Consider the following 19,326-nt stretch of genomic DNA (forward strand, 5'->3'; position numbering starts at 1 on the left):
CTTTGTTGGCAAAGTAATGTCTCTGCTTTTTAACATGCTATCTTGGTTTGTCATAGTTTTTCTTCCAAAGAGCAAAGTCTTTTAATTTCATGGCTGCAGTCACCATCTGCAATGATTTTGGAACCCAAAAGAATAAGTCAGTCACTGTTTCCATTGTTTCCCCATCTATTTGCCCTGAAGTGATGGGACCAGATGCCAAGATCTTTAGTTTTTGAATGTTGAGTTTTAAGCCAGCTTTTTCCTTCTTCTCTTTCATCTTCATCAAGAGGCTCTTTAGTTCCTCTTTACTTTCTGCCATAAGGGTGGTGTCATCTGCGTATCTGAGGTGATTGATATTTCTCCTGGCAATCTTGATTCCAGCTTGTGCTTCATCCAGCCCAGCATTTTGCATGATGTACTCTGCATATCAGTTAAATAAGCAGGGTGACAATATACAGCCTTGATGTACTCCTTTCCCAATTTGAAACCAGTCCATTGTTCCATGTCTGGTTCTAACTGTTGCTTCTTGACCTGCATACAGATTTCTCAGGAGGCAGGTCAGGTGGTCTGGTATTCCCATCTCTTGAAGAATTTTCCAGTTTGTTGTGATCCACACAGTCAAAGACTTTAGCGTCGCCAATGAAGTAGATGTTTTTCTGGAATTACCTTGCTTTTTCTATGATCCAGCAGATGGTGGCCATTTGATCTCTGGTTCCTCTGCCTTTTCTAAATCAGCTTGTACATCTGGAAGTTCTCAGTTGATGTACCGTCGAAGCCTAGCTGGAAGGATTTTGAGCGTTACCTTCTAGCATGTGAAATGAGTGTGTGACAGATAATAGACAGGGTCGGTTTGGGAGGGAGGAAAGAGGAGCCGCCCTCTGGGCTGAAAGCAGAGAGCAGTGTTCCTGCTGATGGCAGATCCTAAATCACGGCTTCCAGCCCCTCTCTTGCCTAGTTAGCTACTTTCCAGGAAAACCAGGCATCACAGGTGATCTCTGTTAATGCATAAATACGGATTATCATTCAGCTTTTTCTGATATGAAGGTAAAAGGGTGCAGTGGGGAAGCTGTTTTTCTCAGATCAGCTATTCCGTGGAACTGCTAAGCACCCACCCCTTCACTCATGCATGTCCCTGGGTCATTCTGGAAGCAACAGCACCCAAAAATCTAGAACGCCACTTCCTGTGGACATCTAACTGTATCTTCCCTGTGCTGGTCTGGAGAACCACCACGGTGCATGACTATGCTTACACCGAGTTCGTGGGAAAATGAGGAGACTTGGACATTGAAATTTCACCCTTTTTATAAACTTATAGTAATTATATATTATAGTTGCTTTATTAATATCTTTATTTGAGAAATAAAAACCAAACAATCACAGATCTCCAAATTTTCTGTTTTCAAATTTTACTTGGAAATAATATACTTGGCTTATGAAGTATCCCTCCAAGCTAGGTGGTGTGTGTACAGGTTTTACTTTCGGGAAATATTGACCAAGAACTTTCAATGCCTTCCAGTAAGTATGAAATAGGCTCTGCTGCCTTGGGGAGTGATTTATTATTCAGCACAAAGAAATCCTCACAGTTAAGATTTCAGCAGCAGATTTAAAATATATTTGACTCATGACCACATTCTTGTTCCTCAGGTGCTGTTATCTTTTAAAAGTTAGCCCACCTTGCTGGAGAAATTGTTTATCATTTAACCTTTCAGGCTATTTTAAATGCTTACAGCCTAGGATGGGGAGGGAAGAAAGGAGAGAGAGAGATTAATCATTGAAGAAAATGGCCTATGAAGTTCAAGTTTTATTGTCGATGATATTTTTAAAAAGAAACCCTAAACAAAAACTTCTGTGCTGAGTTTTTGATGGTTTAAAGAAGTGTTTGTGCTTGCTACTTAATAACATGATTTGCTGCATATCAAATCAGAAGCTAAAATATATTCAGGTGTCAACTAGGATGCTTTCAATTTTTTTTGCCATGCTGCTTTTCAGCGTTTGATGAATACAGAAACATCAGCCAGAAGGACATCGAGGACAGCATAAAAGGAGAATTGTCTGGGCATTTTGAAGACTTACTGCTGGCCATAGGTAAGTCCATGAGTGCTTATAAACTGAGACACTTTGCACTAGTTTTCAATCAGTGTCAGGATCAGCTCTTTTCATCTCAGAATCCTGACTGATCCATCTTTATGCTTCCCAGAGCCCTCAGCACAGTCCATGGTACACACCATATGCTCAACAAATATTGTGAAATGGATGCAGGAAGATGTTCTCTGTTTAGGGCTTCCTTTGCCGTTTAACTTTGTGTTTATCTTGGTACCACGTTTGGATTATAAACTCCTTGAGAAAGAAAAATGTTACACTTCTACTGGTATTTTTATGGAGCCCATTGAAAGCCTAGATCTAAGCCCATATGGTAATTAATCATGTTTGGTTATTTTTGGAAGATGTCAGTGGCTTCCCAACATTAAACTCAGGACAGAACTGCGGGTCTCCTCCTTGTTGGCTGTGCGAACAGGGAGAATCAGAAAGAAAATAAGTCACGGACTGAATCTGTGCCTGGAGAGACACGTGGATTAACAGGCAGACAAAACATGGTTATGTAAGCTGGTCTGTCTTCTCCATCAGGTCTCTGCAGCCTGTGCTTTTAGGCACCCAAAGAACACCTTGCAAGAAAGATGCATTCAGAGGAAAGAGACACTCTTCAAAGACAGGATTCAGTGACCATTCTAGTCCAAGTCAAGCGTGCGAGAGTGCTTAGTCAGTCAGTTGTGGCCCACTCTTTGTGACTCCATGGTCTGTGGCCCTCCAGGCTCCTCTGTCCATGGGATTTTTCAGGCAAAAGTACTGGACTGGGTTGCCATTTCGTCCTCTAGGGGATCTTCCCGACCCAGGGATCAAACCCATGTCTCCTGTGTTTCCTGCATTGTAGGCGGATTCTTTACCCGCAACTCAGTCTAAATGCTCATAAGCAGACAGGATTGTTCAGAATCCCAAAATTCTCTAATTTCTGGTGACTGTTGGTCTTGCTTCTCTGCTAATGCCAGGGTAGGAGTACCTGTCCTCCACAAAACTTATCATTTCACCAATGAAATATCATATCTAACATCAATCATAATAATTGATAGCTTCTCCAGTGAGATAAAGATAGCTGATATCTAAGCGTACCCTCCAGAGTGAGGCTCTGATTCATCTTTCAAATGTTAATTACCACCTCTGGAGGGTGGAAGGTGCCTCAAATTGTACTTTTTAAATAAACATTCGTCAGGCACGTACGATATGCTCGGCATTATGCTAACCTCTTGGCAAACAACAACCCATTTAAGCCTCATGACAATCCCATGGGTGAGGGATTGTTATTATCCCCATAGGAGACCTGAGGCACTGAAAGGTTAAGTTCCTTTCCCAGGTTACTCAGGGAAAGTATGGTGGAGCTGGGGTTCTAACCTAGGCATTTGGGCTCCACAGCCTGTGATGTTAACCAGCCTCTCCAATGTGCTTCAGGGGAAACGGAGATTGAAACCTGCGCGTGTCACCCCGTCCACAGTGAAGTATTCTAAATTACAGAAAAAGTACCAGGGAGCAAGCCCTCCCTAAGGTTTGGCTCTATTCTCAGGATTTCCTCTGCATGTGTTATTTCACTAACTTCTGATCCTCTCATCAGTGCCAAGAATAGGATCCAAATGCTGCTTTAAAAAAATATGCACACACACACACACACACACACACACACACGCACACACACACACGGGCTTCCCAGGTGGCACTGGTGGTAAAGGACCCACCTGCCAATGCAGGGAACATAAGAGACACAAGTTCAATCCCTGAGTGCAGAAGACCCCCTGGAGGAGGGCATGGCAACCCACTCCAGTATTCTTGCCTGGAGAAGCATTCCATGGACAGAGGAGCCTGGTAGGCTATAATCCATAGGGTTGCACAGAGTTGGACACAACTGAAGCATCTTAGCGAGGACGTATGTGTGTGTATGTATAAGTGACTTGCTAAAAGACAGGCCAAGAAAGAATAAAAAGCTTCTTTTTCAATTAAAAAAAAAAAAAGAATCAGAGATCAGTCTCCATACTTAGCTTTGAGAATATTCCAGTGTCAGTGATAAAGCCAGTTAATTTTTTTCATTTCATCCTTTAACCTTTACATCAGTTTTGCTGCTTTTTACCTTGCCTGATGTATTATTTGAAAAACTTTATTAAGAGGTACAGATTCTCACTTCATTGAGCTAAGAGGCATTTTTGGAAATAGATACTGAATTATGCACTAAATTTGGGCTACAGTGTGTGTTATTTTATCAAGTGAAAGAAACACTTTAAAATTTAACTAATTTAAAGTTCAAGATATGTCTCACTTTCATTTTCTATTTCAGGCTATCACTAGAATACATTTTAAAGAAATCTTTATTGAGATAGAAGTCAAGTACCATAAAATTCACCCGAAGTATGCAATTCAGTGCTCTCTGCTTTCACAGAGTTGTGCAGCTGTCACCAGGATCTAAGTTTGGGATCTTTCCATCAGCTCTCAAAGAAACCCTGTGCCCACTGACAGTCACCCCCCATTCCTCCCCACCCCTGGCAACCACCAATTTCCTTTCTGAGTCAATAGATCTGCCTGTCCTGGCTATTTCATACACAAGGAATCTAATACACTGCCAACACATAGCTTTCGACACGAAAAACCATCTAACATCTGAGAAATGCGTGGTAGGAAGATCGCTGGTTGTCAAATCTGTACGTAGATAGGAAGAAGCTTTCTTCAAAGAGACTATTTCATTAGGGAGAAGACTTTAATCTCAGAAATGTATACAGGATTCTGAAAATCAAACAGAAAAAGCTTTTCTTTTATGGAGAAGAGATAAACAGATCTTAGCAGAAGCTTTTTTTTTGAGATTGATTTGTCGCATGCTGGGTCTCCATTGCTGCGTGCGCTTTTCTCTAGTTGTGGCGAGGGGGACTCTTCTTTAGTTGTGGTCTGTGGGCTTATCACTGAGGTGCCGTCTCTCCTGGAGCAAGAACTCTAGGGTGTGCAGGCTTTGGTAGCTATAGCTCTTGGGCTCAGTAGTCGTGGCACAGCATGTGGGATCTCCCCGGACCCAGGGATTGAACCCTGCCTTGATAGATGGATCCTTAACCACTGGACCATCAGGAAAGCCCTAGCAGAAATTTTTAAAGAAGTTGGACAAGCAAGGAGGCAGGATCGTTGGGGGTTGAAAGGAAGCGTGTCTCGCCTTGTCAGCTCGTTCTTAGGATAAGCTGAAAAGGAGGCATGTTGGCATTTTGGTACTTGCTCAGTCTGGGGACCAAGCGAGGATTCAGGGGCCTGTGACAGGGGTCGGGGAGGCCTGAGAAAGTTTGGTCAAAAGAACACAAATGGTAAGAAGCAGGCAACCAAGAACTCTTGATCATCATAACGAACTTCAAAAGACTCCCTGATTTTTTGGAATTTCCCTGAGTTTTCCTACTGGGGTTGAGTCTTAAAGCAGGCTTCTTTATACTGTATACGCTACCACTTGCCCAAATATTCACACATGAGGAACAAATCTGGTAGTTAAGACCATAAAGCGAAGGAGAGGATAAAGGATTATGGAAAGAAAAGATTCCCTGCATTTAGTTTGTGGGGAGCGAGATGATTGAAAGACTTAATAGGATAAAAGCAGGCATAACAACTTTCAATCAAATGATTAAGGCTTGCTGAATATAAGTTTGAGAAAAATATAGGTAATACCAATTCACATCCTTGGTTTCTTCTCAGACAATTTCAAATCTGTAGCTGTTATCATGTTTGTTCCAGATTCCACGTTCCTAATACATTTCTCTGTTTCCCTTAAGACACAGACACAAAAGGTCTTTTCACTTTCCTTAAAAGAGTCTGAAAGGCACTATGAGAAAGCCACTGTTCTTGTTCTGATCTCCAAAATTCATTATAAAATTCATTCACTTTTGGTCAGCTTTCTACCTAGAGATCAAACTTAAGATGATACAAGTAATTGTGTTGCAATAAACAGACTTATTCCCTACAGACTTTTCTAGTCCTGGCTACTTTCACTTTAAAGGATAATTCATTTGCTCATGTTTTTGCCAGTTATCTTTATTATTATTATTATTATTTCTGCTTTACTCATTATTTCAAAATAAAGAATTGAAAGATTTCAGTGTGTTTTTTCAATGACTGAATTTAGATTACACACACTGGTTATGTAATTAATCAGTCTATAAATTATAATTCAATCACTTAAGAAAAAGATCTTTCTATTGGAAAAATTGGTTTTAAGCTGAGCTCCAGTGCCCCTATTTGCCTAATGAGTTATTTGGAGCAACATCTCTGCAATTTTTAGACCCAAGCTATTCATCAGTAGTCAAAGATGTTAGAAATGGAGCAGCTCTACACCCTAGGGAGTTATCAAATGTAAGCGTAGGTGTTGGTGTGTCTGGAATCTGGAAATGAGTCAGCTGCTGTGGGAGTATCTTTGGCAGGTAATTTTATTTTCCCTGTGGCTAAGGATAATTACTGTGTTAAAGTTCCATGCAAATATGATGTTATAAGGCTTCAAAATTCAGGCTGAGCATTCATTCATTCTTTCATTCTAAAGAAAAGCTAGGAGTAGGGAGGAGGAGAATGGTATGGTGACCCAAAAAGAATCTTTTTTAAAAATGTATTACTATAGATTAACTCAATTTCTATTAAATGAAACTGAACATTACTTTGCTTTTTTACAACAGTTCGTTGTGCGAGGAACACGCCTGCCTTTTTAGCTGAAAGACTGTACCAAGCTTTGAAGGTTGGTCTGGAAATTTCATTTATATTCTTAGCTTCCCTCCAGGAAAATGTAAAAATATTGCTTAATATTGATGGCATTTCCTATTTCTTTTCCACTTTGATATAGTTCTCTTTTGTAGCTAATCTGTCTACTAATTTGGCTCATAGGTTGATAATGAGTTTCCTAATCATTACAGAGGTAGGTGCACTGAAGTGCTGACTAAATTATTTCTCCCACTTCACAGTAATGTAGGCAGTTGATTGGTTTTAGGACACCAGCCCTCAAACGTGATCCAGTGGCCTCTCAAGCCACCTTACTTAACCCACACTGAGCTAGCCGCCTTTCAGGATGTAGAAACCCTGTGTTTTCTCATCTGCTGTCACTTCTAGGCAGGGAGCTCTGTGAATCTGTTCAGTTCTTTCTCATTTATATCTTCAGACCCTCATAGTGAGCCTGGCATGCAGAAGATGCTGGCAGCAGTTTCTTCCTGGACATTTCCTATAGAAATCCACGTGCCCTTTCAAAGCTGTGTCTGCAATAAACACAGCACTTTCGTCACCTCCCATCCCAGTCTTGCTCTGCCTCCTGCCTTCAGTCATCTCAGTGGATAACACTGATAGGAACTAGCCTTCCTCCCCACCCTTGATCTCTACAGCTCAGCCACGTCAGCCTTCTTTCTGTTCCGTGATTACTCCAAGCGTCTACCCATGTCAGGGTGTTGGCGTTTGTCATGCTCCCTGCCCAGTGTGTGTCTCCTCCAGATCTATCTATGGCTGCCTCCTCTCATCTCTGAGGTCTCAGCTCATGCATCCTCCTGAGAGAGGTCTTCCCTGTCTACCCAGGTCACCTGACTTCCTTTCACTGACACTCCACCCCATCATTCTCAGTACCACTAACTTACTGTCCTTCCTGTCCACCTCCATCAGGGAGAACTCCATGAGAGTGTGTGCTCTGTAAGCATTTGTTGTGCTCAGTAAGCATTTGTTGGATAAATGAATGGTGTCAATATCCACCTAACTGCTCAGCTAGAAATTCTACGCTTCTCTTTCCCTCTTTCTTCTCAAACATCATTAAGATTTGTCAGTCTACCTTTACGAGCATCTCTTAAATCTTATCAATTTTCTCCATCCCTACTACCATTATTGTAGATCAGGCCGTCAACATCACTTTCTGTGTCTCTCTTGGTTATGTAATCACTTCTGGATGGATCTCAAAGCTTCCAGTCTTATTCTGTCATCTTCATCCTACTCTTTTCCTGCAATCCATTCTTCAGACTGCTGCTGTCAAAGGAACCTTCTGAAATTACAAATCTGATCTGATCTCAACATACTAATTTTTAACAGACTACAAATAGTTCTTCACACTCAGGATGAAGTCAGAATTTCATTTCATGGTTTATAAGGTCTGGCCTTTCCAGATATATTTCTTGCTGTTCCTTCTTATTACTTATGTATCCGTAAATGTGGTATTATTTCTTGCCCTAAAGCGTCACGTATGCTGTATCTTATATTGAAACATTTTTTTTCCCTCTGCATAATAACTCCATTCCTTCTTCTCCTGGCTGGCTATTGGCCCCAGCTTAAATCCCACTTTCTCAAACAGTCCTTTACTAATCCTTGATTTGAATATGGTAGACCTCCCTAACATATGCTCCCATAGTACCCAACACTTCCCATATATCAGATTTTATTGTAATGGCCCATTTTCTCACCTGTATCCTTTACAAAACTGAAAGCTTAACAGGGGCGTCTCATCTCTGTTTTCAGCATTTAGCAATGCAATGGCAGAAAATGTTCTTGAATAAATGAATGAGGGTGTTTGATGAAAAATGAGAGAAGGAGTCACTGCGGTTGAATAGTTTGTGTACCATGATCAGTGTCTCATGAATAGAGATCCATGTGTTGTTTTGTGAGCAATGAGATTGGTCTCGTGGACACTTGCATTTCTTAACAGGGTGCTGGAACTGATGAGTTTACTCTGAACCGAATAATGGTTTCCAGATCAGAAATTGACCTTCTGGACATTCGAGCAGAGTTTAAGAAGCTTTCTGGCTACTCCCTGTATTCAGCAATTAAAGTAAGTCTCTTCTTAAAAATAGCAAAACATATCTTGCCTCTCTCTACCCGTCGTCTTTCCCTTATAATCCTCAAATCATGGCAATTCATGAGTTAGGTTTCTCTCTCCTTGTCAGTGTGTAAATGTGTTTTTTGAATTATTTGTCAGCCATAAAAAGGAGTGAATTTGAGTCAGTGGTGATGTGGATGAATCTAGAGTCTGTCATACAGGGTGTAGTAAGTCAGAAAGAGAAAAACAAGTGTCATGTATTAATGCACAAATATGGAATCTAGAAGAATGGTGCTGCTGAACCTATTTTCAGGGCAGGAATAGAGGCACAGAGGGAGAGAATGGATTTGTGGACACCAGGAGGGAGTGGAACAAACTGAGAGAGTAGCATTGACATACATGCACTTCTTTGGGTGAAACAGCCAGTGGGAAGCTGCTGTGTAGCACATGGAACTCAGCCTGATGCTTGTGATGACCCAGATGGATGGCATAGGGGTGGCTGGCAGGGACGTTTCAGAGAAAGGGTTGTATGTGTATACATACGGCTGATTCATGTTTTGTACAGCAGAAACTTAACACAATATTGTAAAGCAATTCTATTCCAACCTAAAGATTAAGAAAAAAGAAAGAAAGAAACCTCTAAAAAAGAGTGACAAAATATTTCTTAAAGATAGTAATTATTTTTCAGCTCTAAAATCCTAGATACATAAAAGGCACTCAACATTTTATTTTTTTTAGGTTTAGTGGCCACTGATTTTTCTTCTTTTGTGAATTGCATATGCAAATTGCTTGTCTGTTTTCTTATATTGCACTGTTTTAATTTTTTTCAGTTATTCTTTCTGGCAGTAGAACAAAAGTATGTATTTTACATTTCCTCTTTGTTTTACACAAAAGATAACATGATTCTGCACTTTGCAGTTCTTTTCATTTCAGGAAGGAAGCTTTCTCATTCTTTTTCTTTAACTTTTTATTTTGCATTGGCGTATAGCTGGTTGATAAACAATGTTTTGATAGTTTCAGATGAACAGTGAAGGAGCTCAACTATACATATACATGTATCCATTCTCCCCCAAATTTCCCTCCTGTTCAGACTGCCACATAGCATTGAGCAGAGTTCCATGTGCTATACAGTAGGTTCTTACCGGTTATTCATTTTAAATACAGGAGTGTGTACATGTCCATCCTAAACTCTCTAACTGTCCCTTCCCTCCACCCTTCCACCTGCCGGCAGCCATCAGTTCATTCTCTAAGACTGTGAATCTCTTTCTGTTTTGTAAGTGCGTTTGTATCATTTCTTTTTAGATTCCACATATAAGGGATGTCTTACAATATTTCTCCTTCTTTGTCTGACTTACTTCACTCAGTATGACACTCTCTAAGTCTACCATGTTGCTGCAAATGACATTATTTCATTCTTTTTAATGGCTGGGTAATATTCCATTGTATGTATGTACCATATTTTCTTTATCCATTCCATTGTCGATGGACATTCAGGTTGCGAGGAAGTTTTCTCATTCTTTTTAACAGCTGCATATCATTCCATTACTTGTATATTTGTACCTACCACATCAACAGATGTTTCAAGTTTCTTGCTATTCTAAACAACACTGCAATACGCATGTGTGATTTTATCAGGTACAAGTGTATCTGAAGGATGAGTGCTCAATAGTAGATAGGAGTGCTGAGACAGATGTCAGTACACCTGTAATTTTGATTGTTGTTCAGTTGCTAGTCGTGTCCAACTCTCTGTGACCCCATGGACTGCAGCACACCAGGCTTCCCTGTCCTTCACTATCTCTAAGGACAGGGAATTTTGGTAAATATTATCAATTGACTTCCACTGCACCTCAATTAGTCAACTAGATTTGCTCATCAAAATCATTTTTATTTTTTTTAATGAGAGCTGTCTGTTGTTTTTGTACTAAACCTTTGCAGGAAAAGATACATGCTTAAGTTGAAAAAGAAAATTTATTTGAAAAGGCCACTGTCCGGTTGCGCCTGGGGCTTAGCACAGATTTCATCAACTGCTCATGCTCAATGCAATTTGAATCGATTCTGACACATTACAATAGTTTCAATCAACAGAGGAAGATACAATAAAGTTAACTAAATTGTACTTACCAAGGCAGAAAAGGAGACACATACATTTTATAAAGATTTCCAGTAATAAGGTTGAAACATGAAGAGGTCCTTTGGTTCACCCTTGGCAAACCAGAAAATTCAATTAACTGATAGCTCTCCCTCTCCAGATGGCCTGGGTAATTGAAGCTTATTGTATTAGGAAACATGTAAGCAATGTGTATCTTGATAGAAAAGAAAAATCCATTGCTGAAGAGTTCAGTGTGTAATTTAAAATTATCTTAGGTTTCTTCATTTCTGTTGCCTAACATAGATTATTAAGTAATTTCATTACGTTTTCTGTATTGATGAATAGAATCTTTTTGTCTATCCTCCTTGCCTTGGCTTCTGTCTTCCTCTTCCTTCTGCGTTTAGTTTAGACATTTCTCTGCTCATTAACACCTTAGGTGATGACTGGAGGGGAGAAGAGGAAGAAAGTAAGTGAAAAACAAATGTGTGTCACTTAATACTAAGACATTTTAAAAAACTGGATGAAATTAGTTTTTGGTAGATTTTCTTGATCAACAAATTAAGTATCTATCTAAAAAATAACGTGTCTCCAGAGTCTTTAAGAGAAAATGTAGTAGCTACCCTCAGTTAGTTCCTAATTTATGTGTAGACTTGAGGTGGACATAAATAAAGCAATTTCAAGATAATCATCATATTTCATATCGGTACTACTTGCTAAAATGTGAGATTGTAAGTGCAAAGAAATTTGAAAAAAAGGATAAAGTAGGCTGACAAAATAATGTGAAACAGCGTAAAATGAAATATTGGATGTGGGGTCTAGAGGAGTAATAGAGGAATTGAGAGTAACAGATGTTTGGGATTAGATAGAGAATCTTCCCAGGTGGCGCTGTGTGTGTGCTTAGTCGCTCAACTGTGTTCAGTTCTTTGCAGCCCCACGGACTGAAGCCCGGCAGGCTCCTCTGTCCATGGAATTTTCCAGGCAAGAATACTGGAGTCTGTTGCCATTTCCTACTCTAGGGGATCTTCCCGACTGAGAGATTGAACCCACGTCTCTTCCATTGGTACACGAGTTCCAGGTGGCGCAAGGGGTAAAGAGCCCGCCTGCACGTGCAGGAGACATAAGAGATACAGGTTCCATCCCTGCGTCGGGAAGATCCCCAGAAGGGGAGTATGGCAACCCACTCCAGTGTTCTTGCCTGGAGAATTCCATGGACAGAGGAGCCTGGTGGGCTACAGTCTGTATGGACGCAGAGAGTCAAACACAACTGCAGCGACTTAGCACCCGGCACATTTCTTAGGGAAGTGAGTCTGAAGCTTACCTTTCAGGTTAATAAGCATGTGTGGAGTGCCTTATGAGCCTGGTGCTATGCTGGTCAATAGAGTCTGAAAGGTGAGTGCTCTAGAAACACACGTTTGATGAGAAGTAGAAGGATAAGTACCCCGTGCAGTGTTCTTGCCTGGAGAATCCCAGGGATGGGGGAGCCTGGTGGGCTGCCGTCTATGGGGTCTTACAAAGTCAGACATGACTGAAGCAACTTAGCAGCAGCAGCAGAAGGATAAGTATTAATAAGGTGCTTGATTAATTAGGAGCCTACCTTGGGAATATGGAAAAATACAATCTCAGTGGCAAGATCCATTCAGTTGAAAGAGAGCCTTGAGAACAGGAAACTGGTATTCCATTCATTCAATTTAAAATACTTACTGAAAGTATATTATATACCAGGCTCAGAGTAACAATTGTAAGTAAAGAAAAAAAGTTTTCTGCCCTTATGGAATTAGAAATAAATGTAAAATTACAGCCATGTTTGATGTAAAGGAAAGAGAGATTGTGCTGTAAGATCACATAACAGGAGGGTTTGACCTACAGGAAGGTTTTGATTCAGATCTGAAAATGAAACTGATTAGACTTAACAAGGCAAAGGTTGTAGGGGTCAGAATTCAGCAGAGCATTCTAACAAAAGGAGTCATGAGTGAAAAGACCTCATGGTGGAAGAAACGTAATGAAAAACGAGGCTGGAGGGACCGGATTGTGCAGGGCCTTTTTGGCAATGTTTAAAGATTTATCTTTAGCTTAAGAGTGATGGGAAGCCATTGAAGTGTTTAAATTTTAAGCACATAGTGTCATGACCAGAAGTATGTTTAGAAAAGATCTCGTGACTCTGGAGAATGAATTGGACATAAGATAGAAGGGATGTGGAGTGATGGGCTACTGTACTAGTCATATTAGAGTAGCTCTGATTCAAAATAGTTGATGCAAAGCTACTGCTAATACAAAGAGAGGAAAAAGCAAAGACTCAGAAGATACTTAGGAGTTAAAACTTCAAATGACTCAATATGACATCTTGTGAAAAGAAAGAAGGAGTTGAGGATGACTCCCAGGTGTCTGGGGCTTCCCAGGTGGCTCAGCGGTAAAGAATCCACCTGTAGTGCAGGGGCTGCAGGAGACCTGGGTTCGATCCCAGGGTCAGGAAGATCCCCTGGAGAGGGCATGGCAACCCTCTCAAGTATTCTTGCCTGGAGAATCCCATGGACAGAGAAGCCTGGCAGGGGTACGGTCCATAGGATCGCAAAGAGTCAGACACAACTGAAGTGATTTAGCACACAGGCTTCTTTCCTTACAAGTAGATCAGGTTTTTAGTGGTTTTTCTTTCCCCGCCCCCCGCCTTTGGGGGGAGTCAGGGAGAAAATTCCACATGTTAAGTTCGAGGTGTCTTTTGTCGAGTTAAAAACAAATGCACAATGTCAGAGTTGCGAATTACGTTTTATTTGGGGCAAAATGAGGACTGCAGCCCAGGGAATCTAACTTCAGATAGCTCTGAGGCACTACTCCAAAGAGGTGGAGGTGGGGAAGGTCAATACATATGTGATTTTGGTTAAAGGGGCGTTCATGGAATCAAGCGCTTATTTTACAAAAGGTTTTCTGCTAGTCATGAGGACCTGATGTCACCATGAAGGGATTTAGTGATTTTCTAGATATGAGGAAATGCAAGGATTGGGTTCATAAAATTAGTTCCTAAAAATGTCTGTCTGAAGACCTGTTCTGCTAGTTTTCCCGGAGTACAGTGGCTCATTCCTGACCTCACCCCTGAACTTCCTCCAGGGGATATTGAAGGACAGCTTCCTGGAGCAGCACATGATTTAACCCTTGTAGAGGTAGATGCCAAATGCTCATGGCAAGTTACAATTTGTAACTGACACTTCAAAACATGCAAATAGAGATGGCGAGTTGTAGCTAGTGGTATGGGATGTATTTTCAGAAATAATTGTGTCACTGAATCTTTGGACATGCATGCAAATTCTCTAGGGAGAAAATATAGATTCAGAGAAAATGTAATATGAATTTTAAGTGATAAATTGGGATTTAAGCATTACTAGCAGTGACTGGCTAAAGAGTGGAGGCTGAGTCTACAAAGAAGACAGAAGTGGAGATGGCAGAGAGGAAGGAAGAAAAGTCAGAACTATTTACAGGATAAGAGAGGGCTACTTGCTTAATGGGTATGATGGTCATTGAACCCATTTCCCAAAACGAGAAGCATTAACACCTTGGAAAATACGCATTGAGAATCCAAGGAAGCTAATTACAAGAGATGAGAGCCTAGAATAGATTTGTTGTGGTCAGAATGGAAAAAGATTGGGAGAGGAGAGAACCACCAGTACCACTGTTAAAAATAGGCCAACAGAAACATTTAGTTTCTTAAGAACAATTAATATGGCCTAATTAGGAAGCTGTAAATTATGCTTAAAGGTTTTGAAAATACATTGATATTTTTGGATAACAATTTCTAAAACTCCATAAAATAGAATTTTTTATTCATACAGAGGACTTCACCTTCCAATATTGAGGATTTGAGTTTGATCCCTGATGAGGTAGCTAAGATCTCACATGCCTGGTGGCCAAAAAAACCAAAACTGAAGATAGAAACAATATTGTAACAAATTCAGTAAAGACTTTAAAAGTGGTCCACGTCAAAAAAATTCTTTTTAAAAAGAATAGCTATTTTCCTGAAAGACATAAAGGAATGAAGGTAGGAGAAAAGGATGAACATTTATTGTCTATAGTGGATCAAAATTTTATGTTTAGTTCTGTTTTAAACTACTTGGATGTATTTTCTCAGCTAACTAATGGAACCCCTAATACTTGCTTACAACCTTCATCAGAGATGGCTAGAGGGAGCTGTTTTAATACAAAGCCAGAGCGTTGCTGACTTGTCAGTGATTCAAGAGACCATTATACAGGGCAAAACAAGACTTAAGAACTAAAATTTATGTAAAACAGAAGAATGTGTATTAAGGCCTGTTGTGTCTTATTATGAAAGCAATGCTTAGTCTCTTCTCTAAGTGGCCCTTCTTCATTGCTTCCTCTATCTTACTACAATATAAGTTTTAACTGATAAGAAGTTGCCTTGAATCAAATAAGAATAATGTGAGGATTTTAAGCAATCTTGGTCAAAAGCCAAGTTTTATCACAGATGCTATGCAAACATTTTGCCTCTTTTACATAACAAACATGGCAACTTGTACTTTAAGCCTCAGACTCCCTAATGGCTCAGTGGTAAAGAATCTGCTGGCCAGTGCAGGTGACGTGGGAGGCACGGGTTTGATCCCTGGGCTGGGAAGACCCCTGGAATACTAAATGACAATCCACTCTAGTATTCTTGCCTGGAGAATTCTATGGACAGAGAAGTCTGGTGTGCCACAGTCCATGGAGTCACAAAGAGTTGGACACAAATGAGCAACTGAGCACAGCATACACATGGTATCTTTTCTGAATCTTTTTTGGCTATCCTAGGAGAGGGGAACTGGGAAACATACTCTATAGGAAGGTAGCTCATTTCACTTTCTTAAGTCAGGAAGTATAGAATGGGGTTAAGCAGCCAGGTTAACTGGCCTGAATTCCGATTCTGCGCTTACTCTCTATAATCTGGGATAAATATCCTAACTTCTGTCTTTCTCATATTACTTCTTGGTTAAATGGAGATAGTTACGGTACCTACTACACAGTTGTTGTAAGGATTAAAGTAGTTAACCTTTAGAAGAGCAAGTGTTTGATAAGTATTAATATAAATATAATAAAATATTTTTTAAAGTTTGGTGAGAAAATAAAGGTTATGTAATATTATGTAATTGATGTACTCTTCCTTTTTTAAAAAACCCGAGTTGACATTTAACCACAATATATCACGCAGAATTTAAGTATTGTATATTGTAAAGAAGATGCTAGGCTGAAACGCGATTTCCCACAGATATGACTGGATGGTGGAACTGCAGGTGTATATTGCCAAATGGTACAGGTCATGAGCTTCCCACGCCGGTGACTGCCCTAGTGCTGCGGGATTCGATTCATCCATGGTCCCCTCATTATTTACGCTGTGTCTCTCCTTCTCTCCACCTCTCCTGTTCCTTGCAGTCGGATACTTCCGGAGACTATGAGATCACACTCTTAAAGATCTGTGGAGGAGATGACTGAGTCAAGAACATCTTTTCCAAAGGCTGCCTGCTCCCACGATGGGCATTTTCCTCAGCTCTGCCTACTCCTTTTTCACAGTATTTACAAGTACAAGCAAGTGTCCACAATATCCTCTTTTTAACAGAAATTCTCATTGTTCCATAATAATAATAACCACAAAAAGTGATTATTGTCATAGAATGTCTCATCATAATGTAGCCACTTATAAATGAAATTTTTAAATGAAATTAAAGATCTGCTAATACTACCCAAATTGCATTTCTGCTTTGGAAGTGAGAATCTTTGTATCGTTGTAAAGCACTCAATGCCAAACAGTGTAATAAAGGTTGTTGCCTGTGTAAAAGGTGATCTGTCTGTTGGTTTTTATCATCTGCCACCGTTGTTTGGTACCTGGCGCCAATGACTAAAGATATTTTAAAACATGTTTTTGTTGTAAAAGCTGTGGTTGCTTCAATTTATCTAGTGTCTTATTAATCACATTCATCTTTAAGAAAGAAGTAAAAATGAAGATCTGTGTAATCCTGGCCTCCCTTTTCTAGTTTGATCAAGCTAGAGGAGTGGCAATGCATGAGAAGCTATTTTAGCCCTCAGAAAACATCCGCTAAACTATTGATCTAACCACTGCCTATCTGAACAGTGAACATGACTTGTGGTTGTTTCATGCTAAATACTACTTTCCCAGAATGAGTATTTAGAATCAAGTTTCTTAGGTATCTTTTTCCTCTAAAATAAGTTTGCAGAACTACACACTTTTTCTTTTATGTTTTTTTTTTTTCCTGAAAGGGACCTAAGATGAAATACCTAGGCTAAAAGGAAATATATAAGGTACAAAGCTCTAGGTAGAGTTATGAGCCTGAGCAGAAATAGAAATGATAGATGTATGAAAAATAGAGTGATGTGTGAGTTCAGAACTTTTAATCAGTAGATTCCACACTTCAGCATTTCTGAGACCTTTCAAATAGATGGCGAAGAAGTTATTTCTTGTCCTGAGATTTCCAAAATGCATATGGGAATAAAGCATGGGGATTTAGAATCTACATGCCAGGTTTTGGCATTCTGCCTTAGAAAGTGAAAGTGAACGCCACTCAGTCGTGTCCAACTCTTTGCAACCCCATAGATTGTACAGTCCAAGGAATTCTCCAGGTCAGAATACTGGAGTAGGCAGCTGTTCCCTTCTCCAGGGGATCTTCCCAACCCAGAGATCAAACCCAGATCTCCCACATTGCAGGAGGATTCTTTACCAGCTGAGCCAACAGGGAAGCCCAAGAATACTGGAATGCGTAGCCTATCCCTTCTCCAGGAGATCTCTGTGACCCAGGAATCGAACTGGGGTCTCCTGCGTTGCTGGAGGATTCTTTACCAACTGAGCTTCCTGCCTTACCATACAGCCAAATAAATAAATATTTAAAAAATTAAATGGTGATAATTATACCACTTACTTCTTTCCTAGGTTTAAGTAAAATAATGCCTGTGAAGCACTTAGCCCTATGCCTGAACTTGACACGCGTGCAGTGACTGCGTTGTCATTTACTATTAGCAAGCGATATCAAGATGATCAGGACAGCACTGCAGCTATTCTTCAGCAGGCTTCAGTCCATCTATCACGTGCCATCCCCTGTGCTAAGTAAGTGTCGGATGCTCCAAAGGAGCTCAGACTTGTGTACTTTGGCCAGAGAGCTTTAAAATCTGTTTAGGGAGAGAGACCAAGGTGGGTAGGGCTTAGCATACAGGAGGAGGTGACCAGTGACAAGGGCTAGACTATGAAGGTCTCACAGACCATGCTAAAGAGTTTACAAGCAAGGGAGAGTCATGGAAGGAGCATTCCAGGAGGATTTCAGTCAGGGAAATGATGTCAAATCTTTGATCAAGGAAGAATGTGTGGGAGAAGAAAGCTAAAGGCAGGGAGCCCACCTGGCAAATTAGTTCTTTAATCAATATGGAAGTGTCAGCCTGAGCTAAGATAATGGCAGGGGAGAAAAGGAAGACAAATACACTCATTTAAGTATTTAGAAGATGAGTGCTTCTAAAAATTGATAGAACACAGTAATCAAAAGAGTCAGGTGTCGTGTATGCCCTCACAATTTTGGCTTAAGTGAGTAAGTGTATCCCTGAGCAATAAATCATTGCTAATACTCATTGAGTGCCTGTTGTAGAGCTGTATTAAACAGTGTAGTATATATTAAATCATGCATCCTCAAGGAACTTTCCGATGTAGGCATTAACTCAAAGACACAGGAACAGAAGCTGAGAGAAATCAAGTACGTTGCCCATTGGAAGAGACAAGATTTAAACCCAAGCAGTCCAACTCAACCATGTCCAGACCATTAACCACTATTTCCGTTAGTGTTTATCCCATTCTAAGGCCACTGTCCTTTTCAACCTTAAGACTTAGCTGTTTGAATGAAGGGATTTTTGTCTGTTGCCTTCTCTGCTGTATCCCTAGTGTTTAAAACATACACACATACTATGGGGTGTTTATAGACGTTTCATCACATAGGCTTGATCAATCATTAAGTCCATTTTCAGCCCTTTTCCCTTCTTAGAAATTTGAGGACCATGGCTGAAAATTCCAAACCTCTAATCATGGCTTTTTCTTTCCAATGACCAGCCCTCATCCAGGAGTCCATCCAGAGCCGCCTCTTTAGCAAAGACCAAATATTAGGACAAAAGATACTCCTAGCGTTCTTATCACTTAGGGTTTTAAGAGCTCTGTGCCAGGAATGAGGGGGCAGAGACCAATATATAATGTTTTCTGTTATCTCACCAGGGATTCCCTGTGTACCCCTTCATAAACCACTGTGAATGTCAATGTAAATGTTATCCATCTCTAAATTTCTAGCCGAGTTCCCTAGTCATAGTAGGTATGTGACCAGTTTTAATGACAATGATTTGTAAAGTGGGATAGTAGATCTTTCCTATCATTTGTACCAGGTTGATGTAAGGAGGACATGAAACAATGATTGGA

General features: G+C 40.3%; 1 protein-coding gene across 2 annotated transcripts in view; it reads left to right on the plus strand.

Annotated features, from left to right (window-relative positions):
- Window positions 1–16,709, plus strand: part of ANXA3 (annexin A3) — a 74,216-nt gene extending 57,507 nt beyond the window's left edge. For both annotated transcript variants that reach the window (XM_060417650.1, XM_015096575.3), the window contains exons 10-13: window positions 1,969–2,064; window positions 6,705–6,763; window positions 8,696–8,818; window positions 16,302–16,709. In XM_060417650.1, the coding sequence (XP_060273633.1) occupies window positions 1,969–2,064; window positions 6,705–6,763; window positions 8,696–8,818; window positions 16,302–16,361 (338 nt within the window). In that variant the 3' untranslated portion in view covers window positions 16,362–16,709. The remainder of the gene's footprint in view (window positions 1–1,968; window positions 2,065–6,704; window positions 6,764–8,695; window positions 8,819–16,301) is intronic.
- The last annotated feature ends 2,617 nt before the right edge of the window (window positions 16,710–19,326 follow it).

The sequence above is a fragment of the Ovis aries genome, chromosome 6 (assembly GCF_016772045.2).
Source record: "Ovis aries strain OAR_USU_Benz2616 breed Rambouillet chromosome 6, ARS-UI_Ramb_v3.0, whole genome shotgun sequence".
NCBI classification, from domain to species: Eukaryota; Metazoa; Chordata; class Mammalia; order Artiodactyla; family Bovidae; genus Ovis; species Ovis aries.